The following is a 12,269-nucleotide window of genomic DNA, read 5'->3' as shown; positions in this document are numbered from 1 at the left end:
CTTTTCTTTTCGGGACTTATTTGGAGAAAGCGCCGGGAGGCACCGCCTCCTCATCCTCCTCCTCCCTCCCTGCCCCAGGCTCCTGCCGGGCGCTCCTGCCCGGCCCCGCCGCGGGCGCCCGCGTTGCACCGCACGTACGTCCGAGGCCTTCTTCTCAGTCAGCTCCAGCTTCTCCTGCGCGTCTTTCAGGTTCTCCGAGTACTTGTCCAGCTCGTCCTCCGTCCCCTTCAGTTTCTTCTGGAGGTGCGTCAGCTCCTCCTCCACCTGGGGGACGGGGGTAGGGGAGGTCACATCAGTTTGGGGGCTACGTCCCTGTGGCGCAGGGGAGTCTCCCGCATTCACAGCAGTCCTGTCCCCGCCTCTTTCCTCATCTGTAAAACAGGGATCACAAGACTATGCACCACTCGGTAAATGCTACCTGTTAATACGATTTTCACATCCTTCCCTTGTCCTGGGGCCAGCTGTGCTCATCTTTTTGAGGGTCCCCCAATACTCTTGGGGAATCCAGTGCAGCTTTGGGGAAACTTGAGTCCTGACACGTTTCCCAGAAACGCATTCAGTTTTGCGTCCCAATTTCCAGGGAATGCAGCTTCCCGGTGATCTGGGTTAAATCGAACGGGGGAGTCTCATACTCTAGGCCTGGACCATCCCCCTACTCCCAGTCGAACTCCCTTCTAGTTCTGCCTCCCACACTAGCAGCCAGAGAACCTTTCTAAATGTGTTTGTCCTCTCCCTGCTCGGAACCTGGCATGGCTCCGCATTGCCCGAGAGAATGGTCCTCAGACTGTCTCACGAAAATAGCCTGAAGGGTTGAAGGGCGCAGACCCCTCTACTCCTGAACTTTGGGGGCTTGGCTGAGAGAGAGCTACTCCTCAAAGAGCACTTTCTTCTGCGGCTCAGGTTCTTACACGTCTTCCTTTCAGTTCTTACACGTCTGGCTTGTGTTCATTTTAATAAAAAAATCCCCTATGTTTCCCAAATTTTGAGTCATCTTTGTTTATTCTGAGAGTCTTGCCTCTCTCCCAGTGCCTTCAGTTGAAAAACTCAGGTCAGTGGGATACAAACCACACACCCTTTCACTTCTCCATCTCTTCACCTCGCACCCCCCAACGTCAGTCAAAGGTCAGCTCAGGAAGCCTTCTCTGCCACCCCCAGGTTGCACCTCCCTCCCCTGCCCCTAATTCTGGGCTAGTGTGTTCAGTCCAACTCATGTTTTGGTCTGACTTTATGTGTTTGGTGGTTGGACCCCTGAACCTGTCCGTGCTCCCAGGGTGGGCAGGCAGCCCCACTGGGCCCCACTTCATACTCCTGCTTCCTCTTCACAGCAGGAAGCTCAGAGAGATAGAGTGACTTTTCCCAGGTCACGCAGCACAGTATTTGAACCCATTTCTAAAGTGGCCCTTATGCCAGGCCTGCTTTCCTGCATCCCTCCCTGACTTCCTTCTCTTCCTTCCTGAAGAGGGTACGTCGTAAAAGCTGCTGTGCCTGCGGCTTCTAGATCAAGCTCAGAATCTTTTCAAGTTACATGCTCACCCCTGAGATGATGTGTGTGAGTGTGTGTGTGTGTGTATGTGTGCATGTGCAAATTCTTAAGTGTATGTGTGTGTATGTGTGCATGTGCAAATTCTTAAAAGGCCCCTTGTCCCAAAGTGACAGCACTTAAAGCCCCAATTCCAGGGCCTCCGAGTGTCCTACAGTGAGCTGGGGAACGGGAATGGGATTGGGGATCGGAGAGGGGGATGGTGGCAGCAGCTCAGCCCTAAATCAGGGTCTCTATGGCCTGACCTTGAGCTCCAGGCAAGGAGCCTGGAAGCCTGACTCCAAACTCCAGCTGTATGATCCCTGTTCCCTTTTCTAGCCTCAGTTTCCTCTTCTGCAAAATGGAAACCTTGACATAGTGGTTTCTGAGCGCCCCATCTGGGTACATACAAAGATGATTGGTATTTTGACAACGTTTTTGGGCAACGTTTAGACAATGGTGGGGGGCGGGGCGGAGGGGAACTGGGATAAAGCGGGCAGGAGACTATGAAGTATTTAGAATGTGCCAGGCCCATTACTGAAGGCCCACATTACAGAAGGGTAACCTGAGACCCCAAATGAGGAAGGGACTTGCCCCAGGCCATGCCAATAAGGGATTTGAACTCTTGTCAGACTGACTCCCAGCTGATTTGCTTGACCTGCTAGGTATGTCCACTGCCCAGCAGGCCATCTTCCCACTGACCTTCCACTCCCAGCACCAATGCCCCATCCCCTGGGCAGTTTGCCCTGCTGGCCTAGGCAGAGCTCTTGCCACTCCCTTGGACTCCCCAGCCCCTGTCCCTCCCTCGCCTAGCCCTGACCCCTGAGGCAGAGGGTGGCCTTTCGTGTTTAGCTTTGTCTCCCTTAGCCTGGGGCTCCTTGGGGGTCAGGCCTGGGGCTAAGGTCGCTCTGGGCCCCAGCATTGCTCAGCATGGGACAAGGCATGACGCTCACCAAAGAACCCTGGGGGAAGTTCTCAGAACGAATCACTGACTCAGTCCCAAACCCTTCGGTGGTTGGAGCCCATATGAAGAATAAGACTGACACAGATTGGTTCCTTTCCCTCTGAATTCCACACACAAAGCATGTGCTGGTGTGTGACACCTTGCTGGGTGGGCAGAGCCTTGCCCTGGCTCTCGGAGGTCTCAAACAAGTCACTTTCTTCTCTGGGCATCAGTTTCCCTGCCTTTAAAACAGCTGGGAGGGTCATGGACTGCACACCCTGGCAGTCCAATGGGGGCTTCGGGCAGGGCAGAGGCAGGATGTGTGGTCAAAGGCCAGTTGTGACGGATGTCACTGCCCTGGGAGAGGAGTGGGCAGGAAGCAGGAGAGGTGTGTCTCTCGGTCACATTTCCACACTGGACAGATGGAGCCTAGAAATGGGACTTTGCTGCAGGGTCCCTGAGAGTCAGGCTGGTCCCAAGATCCATGCTTGGCCTCCTCTGAAGCATAAGGCACTCTGGGTAAGTTGAGTCCCTCCTTGCCTCCTGCCTCTGTTCCCAGGCAGGACTGGCCATTGGCCCCATGGGACTCTGGCTTTTGGTTGGGACTTCTAGGGTCTTGGGTTCCCTGCCTGGCCATTGGAAGACATTGTTTGCCCCATTTCTCAGATGAGAACACTGAGGGCTCAGAGAGAGGCAGCAATGCTCCCTAAGTCACAAACCTAGAAGACAATCCAGCCTGGATTTGAGCACAAGTCCACCCCAATGGGAGGCTTTGTGGGAAAAAAAGAACAGAATGAAAATTGAGCTGAAAGCCAGATAACCTGTCCCTACTTCCTTGGCCACACAGTTGGCTGGAGGCTTTGAGGAACCTTCCCTTTTGAACTTGTGTCTGCCTTGGTAGAGTATGCTGTGTCAGTTGCTCACATCTTAGGGAAAATGAGAGCCATTGAGTTACTTTTCTCTGAATCCCTAGCTAAGCCACTCATGGTGAGGGCTGAATGATGGATGGAAGCAGGCAGCTCAGGGCCAGCACAGGATGGGCGTCTGTGTTTGCCAGGGAGGGGCAAAGGGAGGGAGAGGGACATTTGTGCTAGGGAGCATTGGGGTGGAGCTGACTGACCTGTGTGGATGTGTCACAGATACTTCGGGCAGCCCTAGGACACTGGGGGATAGAAAACCGAAGGGGAAGTAGGGCGGGGCAGGAAACAACTCGCATTTATTGAGTGCTTACTCTGTGCTAGGTGTGGGGACAAGGGCTCCACCTGCACAGTCACCTCTAATCCTCTCACAGCGGCGAGGGAGTCACCACTGTCACTTCCCCATTTCATACATGAGGCCACCAAGGCACAGAGAGGTGAAGGCATTTGCTCCAGGGTGCTCAGCTGTGAATGGGGCCAGTCTGAGCTCAGAGCTTGCGCTTTTAGCTACCAAGCTGGCCTGGTGCCCAGGCTAGGCAGGGGTGGGCACTTGGTATCACTGTCCTGGGTGGCTCCTGGGGCTTATTCGAGACCCTGATGCTCCTGAGGGCCTAGCAGTTGACCTGGGAGTGCAGATGAACCCTGTGAGGGGCAGGATCCCCTTCACTCTTCCCACTGGCTTCTCTGGCCACTCGGACCCAGACAACTGACTTCTGCTCTGCCCTAAGCCATGGCCTTGAGACTGCCAGCCCAGACTTCTGCCACTGCCCCTCCATTAGCTCCCTGATGTACTCTTATTGCCAGAGCATCCTGGGACTCTTGTCCCCAAAACTCTGGGTCCAGAGCCTCTGTCTGCCACAGGCAGCCCTGCCTTGCCCTACCAGGTTCAGAGCAGAGATGGCAGGGGCACCTCAGATGGGCAGAGCCTCATCTAGATTATCAACTCCTCACCCACCCTAATCTCCAGACCCTCAGCCAGTTGCCCCTGCAGCCAGTCACAGCTGGCTCCACTCTCACACTTGGCCACCCTACCAGGGCAGTCACCCATGTGGACCCACAAGCTCACAGTCACATGGGCACGGGGTACCCCCCCACACATAGAGCTCTGTACTGCCACCCTCTCCTCAACAGGCACACACACACACCCCAACAGAAATAGTCACCCCAACAAGGGCACACAGGCCAACACCGACACCTTGACACACACACTCGCCCTGACACTTGCATGACATTAGTCATGCCAAGTTTTGCACAAGCATACGCACAGCCAGCCTCTCCCTGATACACACAACCCAACGCTGACATCACCATCCATACATGGACTCGCAAACACATCCACACTTTTTCACAGCCACTTTTCAAAAGCCACACTCGTACCTCTCTCTAGACACACTCATTCTCACAGTCACCATCATTCCTCTACGCTCTTTCTGGCCGAAACGCAGACACAAATGAACACACAGAAATGCTCAAACGCATACAAATCCACTTAAACATGCACACACAGTATCCTCCAACCACCCCATGCAGTGCACACACCCGCACTGATACACTCACCCCAACACACCTACACATTCACATTTGCACATACACACCCAGCACACACAAACGCCCTTTTTCTCTGTCACTCACTTGACTCCCGCTGACCCTGTTGGGTGGGTCCTGTCACCCCTTTCTCCCAGCCCAGGGACCCTCCAGGTAAGACAATGGTCCCTTACTCCTTTTCTGCCAGAGCATCACCCTCTGTCTCCTTCCCAACCCCAAGGTACCAAGGTTTCTGAGGACGCCCCCACCCTCAGCCTGGAACCTCGCCAGCTCAGAGGGGCCACTGGGCAGCCCCACATGGCCCAGAGCTGGCCTCTCACCTGCTTGCACTTCTCCTCAGCAGCTTTCTTATCTGACTCCGCCTGCTCTGCCCGGTCGATGGCGTTCTCCTTGTCCAGCTTCAGCATTTGCATCTTCTTCTTGATGGCCTCCATGGCTGGGCTGAGAGGGGCGCGGGTGGCGGGGTCTGTGGCAGGGTCTGTGGCAGAGTCTGTGGCGGGGTCTGAGGCTTTTGCCGAGTGAGCAGCAGGGCGGAGTGGAAGCCCTTATAGCCTCCCCAGGGTGTGCCGCCCTGCTTGGGCAAGTCTTGGAGGAGGCCCAAGCCCAGGCTAGCCGGGCCAGCCGCCACTCGCTCGCTCAGGAGGACTTGGCCAGCTCACCGGCTGCCCCGCAGCCCGCACCTTATTTGGGCCTGAGATTTTCTCAAAGGAAAAAAAAAATGGTCCAACTTGTTTCCATTTTTAACCTGGTGACACAGGTCCCGTGTGAGCATGCGGGCACAGCACCGGCCCAGAAGGACCCCCTGTGGACTGCTGGCTGGCCTCAATTTTCCCATCTGTGGTTGGAGGGACTGAAGAGGGCGTATGGGTGGGCTGGGGAGACTCTCGTCCTCCCTTCTCCTTCCCTCTGGGTCCTGCCACCAGGAATTGGGAGTCAGGCCCCCATTCCATCCCCTGCTCCCACCCTAGAGGTCTCTTTCTGGAGCGTCTCTGTCTCATCATCTTCTCCCTCTGTTTCTGTTTTGGTAACTGTCCGTGTCTCTCCATCTCTTTGTCTCTGTGTCTCTATCTTTCAGTCTCTTTTCTCTCCGCATCTCTTTTTTGTCTCTATGTCTCTCACCATATCTTGTTTTAATCTATGTCTCACTCCATCTCTCTGTCTCCCTTTATCTCTCTTTTTGTCTCTGTGCCTCCATGTCTCTGTGTCTATCCCCATTTCCCTCTGTCCGTCTCCCCATCTCTTTTTCTCTCTAATTTTCTCTGTATCTCTTTGTTTCTCTCCCTTTCTAGCTCTTCAGGTTCCCCTCTCCCTCTCTCTCTGTCTCCTTTATGTCTCCCTCTCTCTCCATCATCTCCCCCACCTCCTGTGCATCCAGCTCACCAAGTGAGATTGACCTAGGCTTTTTTTCTCTCAGCAACTCTCAGAGGCCAAGGCAGATGCTTTCCCTCCCCGGCTCAGAGTCCAGCTGAGGCTCCCCAGCATCCTCAGCAACAGGAGGCCTTTGCCCCTCAGCCTCTCACTCAGGCCTCCTGCCCATCCCAACCCCCACTCCCAGCTCTCCCCAACTTGGAGCTCAGAGCTCCTCCCACAGCTTCCCAGGCAGAGCTGCCATTTCCCACCACCTGCCCTTTGCACCTTCAGTCTCTTCTGCCCGTTGTGACTTCCCTCTCTCCTCCAGAAACTGGGGCAGGATTCACTGCCTTTAGAAAGGTTTATTCACTCATTCATTGACTAACACAGAGTGCCTCTCATGTGCTGAGCCCTAGCAGCACATGCTCAGAATGTGGGACCTATTACTCTTATTATTATTGTTTGATCATCATTTTCAAACAATATGAGCTGCTTTGAGGCAGGCCTGTGCCTTGGTCTTCTCCGTGGGCCCCTGAGTGCCTGGCCCCCACAAGATCAGAAAATCCTTGTTGATTAAAATGAACGATCTCTCCTTCTCTCTCTCTCTCTCTGTCTGTCTGTCTGTCTGTCTGTCTGTCTCTCTCGCATACATACTTCTTTAACTAGGAAACTTCTACTTATCTTTTGAAGCTCAGATCAAAAGTCTCCTCCTCCAGGAAGCCCTCCTGAACAGAGCCCTGGATCCCCAGCCCAGCATCAAGACTTCTATGTGGGATAGAGTGGAGGTAGTGAGGCTTCCGTATTTCCTGCCCAAGGCTGCGGAGGGAGCGGAATAAAGACAGAGGGCAGTGGGCATTGCCACTGGGGAGCTAGGGGGTCAGGCCAAGATTCAGAGTTTTCAGCTTCCCTCTGCCCCATCCTGATTCTTTCACTGCCCCTTAAGCTAGCTTCCTTCTCTTTGGATGACAACTCCCCCACCCAAAGTCATGGGGTCCAAAAGAGTAGCAAACAGAACATTCTGGAACCTTGCTCATACTCTGAGGACATTGGTTTCTCTCTGTGTTAAAGAGCTGAGGAGGCCCAGACCAGACCCCTCCCCAACTCCGTTCTCCATCCCCCTCCCCATATCCTGGCTGTGCAGAGTACAGAGGTGGATAATGGAACACTGTTCGTGGAGTGTCCACCATGTGCCGGATGCTATTCTGAGCACTCAGCTTGCAGCATCTCACTTCAGCCTCCCTGAACCCCAAGAGGCAGGGGACTGTTTTTATTCTCATTTTATAGAGGAGGAAGCTGAGGTCTGGAGTGGCCCACCCAGGGTTATTCAGCTTGTGAGTGGCAAAGATGGAACCAGACTCAGCTGACTTTAAAACAGAGCTGGAGGAGAGGTCCTAAGACATTCCACCCCCACCCCTTCCATGTCCCCACCTCCACATACCTCCCTCACATCATTCCCTGCCTCAGGCTGAGTCATCAGGGGTCAGCTCCCTCCACCCCTGCTGCCCCCTGGAGACCCTGAGCCCCGCCGCACCACAGGTGGTGTGGCTAATTCCAGGCCTGACACCACCAGCTCCGAACAGGATCCCTCCCCCAGGAGCTGCCCGCTTGCTCCATGGCCTTGTAGGGCAGACTCTTGTCCCTGGACCTGCCTCTTGCTCAGGGAGCTCCTGGAGGCAGAATCCTATGCTTGGGAGGGGAGAGGGGAGCTGGTAATGGCATTAGAGCCCAGCTGTGCCACCCCCACTCCTGCCCTGTAGTCTTGGGACTGAAGTTATGTTCTCTCTGTGTACCTGCCTCAGGGACATTCCCAGGAGTCCTGGCCAGGCCTGAAAGGTCATCTGGGGTTCCTGGCCCTTGGGAGCCCTGGCCTACCTGTCCAGGATGTGTGGCCTGGTACATCAGGCAGGTGGAGGTTGCCATTTACAGCTGGGAAAGAGGAAGCCCCCTCCTGCCCAGTAACTCTCCAGCCAGGGGCTTTTCTGGACCAAGTCGGGTAGAGCTACTTGTTACCATCTTGGCCACTTCACAGCCAGGAGACTCGGGGTCATTTACTGAAAATCTATTACCATGCCAGGCACTGTGTCAGCGGCTTTGGAGACACTAGGGTGGACATGACTCTCAGGCTAGTAGGGCGAGATGCCCAATACTTGCAAACAATTACAGAATACAATAGGATAGAGCAAACTGCTGTCTGAGGTCGGGCTTCCCCAGAAGCAGCAACTGAGACAAGAATTGGGGGGCAAGTAATTTATTTGAGAGGTAACCCAAGGAGACACAGGTAGGGGCTGGGAAGCGAGGCAGAGGAAGGAAGGAGGCCAGTTAACAGCAATGATGAAGCCAGTTACTACCCTGAACAACTGAGGTGCAGTCCCGCCGAGGACCTCTGGGAGGCAGCAGAGAGCACATTCTTCAGATTCGTCAGAACTGAGGGGCGTGAGAGCTGGGGTATTTATCCACCAATCCCCATCCTTTTTTCTTGAAGGCTGCTCCCTGGTTAGGCGGGGTTGGGGGGTTATTAATTCCCTAGCACTTCTGGCCTGCCTTTGCTTGGGCTAAGCCTCAACAGCTGGAGAAAGACCCCCCACCCCCACCCCAAGACGTGCAGTTGCTGAAAGAAGGAATCCTTGGGTGGGAGTTGGGTGGGTGAGGAATAGTGGGAGCTGAAGGGACTGGGCAGCACCAAGAGTGTCGAATAAAATGTTAATGGGATATATAGCACTGGTCCTGATGAGCTTTGGGTGGAAGTCAGGGAAGGCTTCACTGAGGAGGTGGCAATTGAGGGGACTTTGAAAAAGGGCTAAAAGGTGTGAAGGGGGTGGTGGAGATGGGTTTTACATATGCGAAGACCACAGGTGAGAGGGATTGAGTGTGCCTTGGGCGAGGCCACGCAACAGCGGAGAATATGGGGGTGCCCCTGCTCCTCTGCCCCCCACCCCCGCAACATTTCTCCTGGAATTTGAGACATGCAGAGGGGTGGTGGAGCCAGAGTGAATTTACTGGAGAAAACCAGCAAAAATGTTCTCAGCTTGCACCCTATGAAGTCTTGCTCACTGAATGATAATATGACGATGATGATCAAAATGGTACTAGCTAAGGATGATCAGACTGTGGGCTGAGCAGGTCATGTGTGGACACGGGGGGATGGGGGATTCACTCTTCCTTCACCCAGAATCTTGTGCAGTAAGAACTTGGAGGCCTCTAGCCAGGAAGTTGCTTGCCTAGGTCACACAGCCGGCACGTGGCAAAGGCAGAATTTGAACCTGAGTCCCTTTGATTCACTGGGACCTGAAACCGCCACTGCTCTAGGCCTGCAGCCCCGTTTATTAAGTCAGTGTTGGGAAGACGGAGCAAAGGGCCTTGATGTCCTCCCGGATTTCTCTGAGGCAGACTCCAAGGGAACTGTGTGGGTTACACGGCTTGCGCACAAATGTGGAAAAACAGGCATGACCACAAGCTTTGTGGCATCATCATGATAATTAATAATAATTATAGCTAACACTGACATGGCTCTCACTCTGCCCATGCTGTTCTAAGTGCCTTGTACATATATAAACTCATATATTAATTTTCACAGTAATCTTATGAGATAGGGGCTATCGTTATTCTCATTTTACAGCAGGAGAAACTGGAGCACAGAGAGGTCAAGTAACTTGCTGAAGGTTGCACAGTTAAAAAGTGGCAGAATCAGGACTTGAACCCAGCCTATCTGGCTTCACAGACTACACATTGAACCACTACACTATATCCTGAACAGCCTCATATTTGTGACTTCCAGCCCAAATTATTCTCACGGATGACAGTCATGGCCCGCTGGGTGTCAGAGCTACCACTATTGGGAGATGATTCTCCCTTGGTTTCTGATATTTTCGTATCACTCACAAGCAGAGACATGGATAGCTTTTCTTCCAGCTACCTCTTCAAGGATGTTTGTGTAGCAAACAGCCTTGAAAGGTAGAAAGAGTTTCTTCCTGAGGGCAGGTTTGTTTGCTGTCTATAAAATAAAGATTAATGTCTCCTCTGAGAAAAAGGGAGAGTGGGATAGTTTGCAGTCCACTTGAAAAGACTGGAGTTTCTAAGCTCAGAGTTCCTCAGCTGTGATTCAAAACCGATGTCTGTCCAGTGCCAGGCTGGGTTCACCTGCGACCTCCCTGTGGGACTTGGGAGCAGCTGGCAAACACAAAGTTCATGCTGCCTGCCATGCTGTGAGTAATTAAGTACTTTGTCTCTGACAGTGGAGTCTTGTATCTTCTGCCAGCATCAGTGAAATGATAGCAAGTTAAATGATCAGTTTGAAAGTCGGAAACTCCCAGACCCTTTATAGTTTTTGATATCTATTTGCTCTCTCTGTGACGCTACCTGTCACCAAGGTGTCTCTCCTGGGATCGTGGATTTGGCTTGTTTAACTCCCATCTCAGCTGCTGCTTTTCTGACCTGGTGCATACTGGGGTGGCGAAGAGTTAAAGCACTCTAGCCTTTCAGCCTGATCTCTCATCTTTGACACTCTTGGCATTTGGGGCCAGATCATTCTTTATAGTACCAGGCTGTTCATTGCAGTGTAGAAAGTTGAAGATCATCCCTGGCCTCTACCCGCTAGATGCCGTTAGCACCCCGGACCCAGTTATGACAACCAAAAATGTTTCCGTAAGTTGCCAAATGTCCCCTGGGGGCAGACTAAGTCACTCTCTTTATTGGGAACCACTCCTTTCTGGAAGGACCAACATCTTGGGCATCTAGCAAAGCTGCCTTCTTTGGCTTAGAGAGTCTGTTTTTCTGAGCAATCCCTCTATATTCCCAAATTAAATTAAATTAATTTTTTGGTTGCTGTATTCCAATAAAACTTTATTTACAAAACAGGTGGTGCGTTAGATTTGGCCCACAGGTGGTATTTTGATGACTCCTGTCCTAAATAACAGCTCAGACTGGTTTTTTTTTTTTTTTTTTAGTTTCAGGTATATAACATAGCGATTTGATATTTGCATCTATTGCCAATTAATCACCACAATAACTCTAGTTCGCATTCCTCACCCACATAGCCACAATATTTTTTCTTGTGAGGAAATCTTTTAAGACCTCTCTTAGCAACTTTCCAGGATACAATAGAGTATTTTTAACTAAAATCACCATGCTGTGCATTACATCTCCACGACTTACTTACTTTATAACTGGAAGTTTGTACCTTTTGACAGCCTTCGCTCGTTCTTCCTGCCATTCATCCCCTGCCTCTGGCAACCAACAATGTGTTCTCTGTATCTGAGTTTGTGTTTCCACATATAAGTATATAACAAGTGTTTGTCTTTCTCTGTCTGACTTATTTCACTTAGTATCAGGCCTTCAAGATTCATCCGCATCGTGACGCAGGACGAGGCAAATTTCCCCGCAGTGAGCTTGCACCAAGAGAGAGGGTTCTTTGAGCACAAGAAAGAATTCAATGTCCACCAAAAGTTAGAGTCCAAAGGAAAGTTTATTAGAGAAGGAAAAAAAGCACAGACAAGAGAAAGCAAATCTCTTTTCAAAGTCAGAGAATGAAACCCTAAGTGTTTGAGGAAATGGATTTATATCCGTTTTTTTTGTTTGTTTGTTTCTATAAAAATCACTGATTATAAGGAGTAAAGAATGGAATGAATATTTTTATTTTTAACTTGTGTAAGGAATAGCTTAAAGTCTTTGTTTTCCTGTTTTCCTTTCATGGTATGAGTATGCAGTGTTAAAGGTTGTCGGTAATCTCAGCAAGAATCTTCTTTGCCCTATGCCTGATTAGCCAGGTTCCCATATTTAGAAGCACATCACAGGATCTGACTACAACCTAGTTTAGTTCTCATGCCTCTTTTTCTGTTTATTTGCACTTAATAGTTTTTTTTTCTTCCAAGAACTCCTATCTGGGGATTCCAGTTAGCACTGAATTGTTGCCAAGGACCATCAGTTGACACCTGAATGGGGATCTCAGTTTTCAGTGAAGATTATCTAATTCAGGAGAAATATTCAAATAAAACTACAT

At 51.6% G+C, this 12,269-nt stretch overlaps 1 protein-coding gene across 1 annotated transcript in view; it reads right to left on the bottom strand.

The window, feature by feature from the left end:
* The window catches only part of TPM4 (tropomyosin 4), a 21,192-nt gene extending 15,819 nt beyond the window's left edge, over positions 1 to 5,373 (bottom strand). Inside the window, exons 1-2 of the mRNA XM_015586684.2 lie at positions 5,245 to 5,373; positions 139 to 264 (exon numbers count right to left, since the gene is read on the bottom strand). Of these exons, the coding sequence (XP_015442170.2) occupies positions 139 to 264; positions 5,245 to 5,358 (240 nt within the window). The 5' untranslated portion in view covers positions 5,359 to 5,373. The remainder of the gene's footprint in view (positions 1 to 138; positions 265 to 5,244) is intronic.
* Positions 5,374 to 12,269: the final 6,896 nt, after the last annotated feature.

Source organism: Pteropus alecto, unplaced genomic scaffold (genome assembly GCF_000325575.1).
Source record: "Pteropus alecto unplaced genomic scaffold, ASM32557v1 scaffold160, whole genome shotgun sequence".
NCBI classification, from domain to species: domain Eukaryota; kingdom Metazoa; phylum Chordata; class Mammalia; order Chiroptera; family Pteropodidae; genus Pteropus; species Pteropus alecto.
The sequence above is the reverse complement of the archived record's forward strand: the minus strand, read 5'-3'. Positions and strand labels throughout refer to the sequence as shown.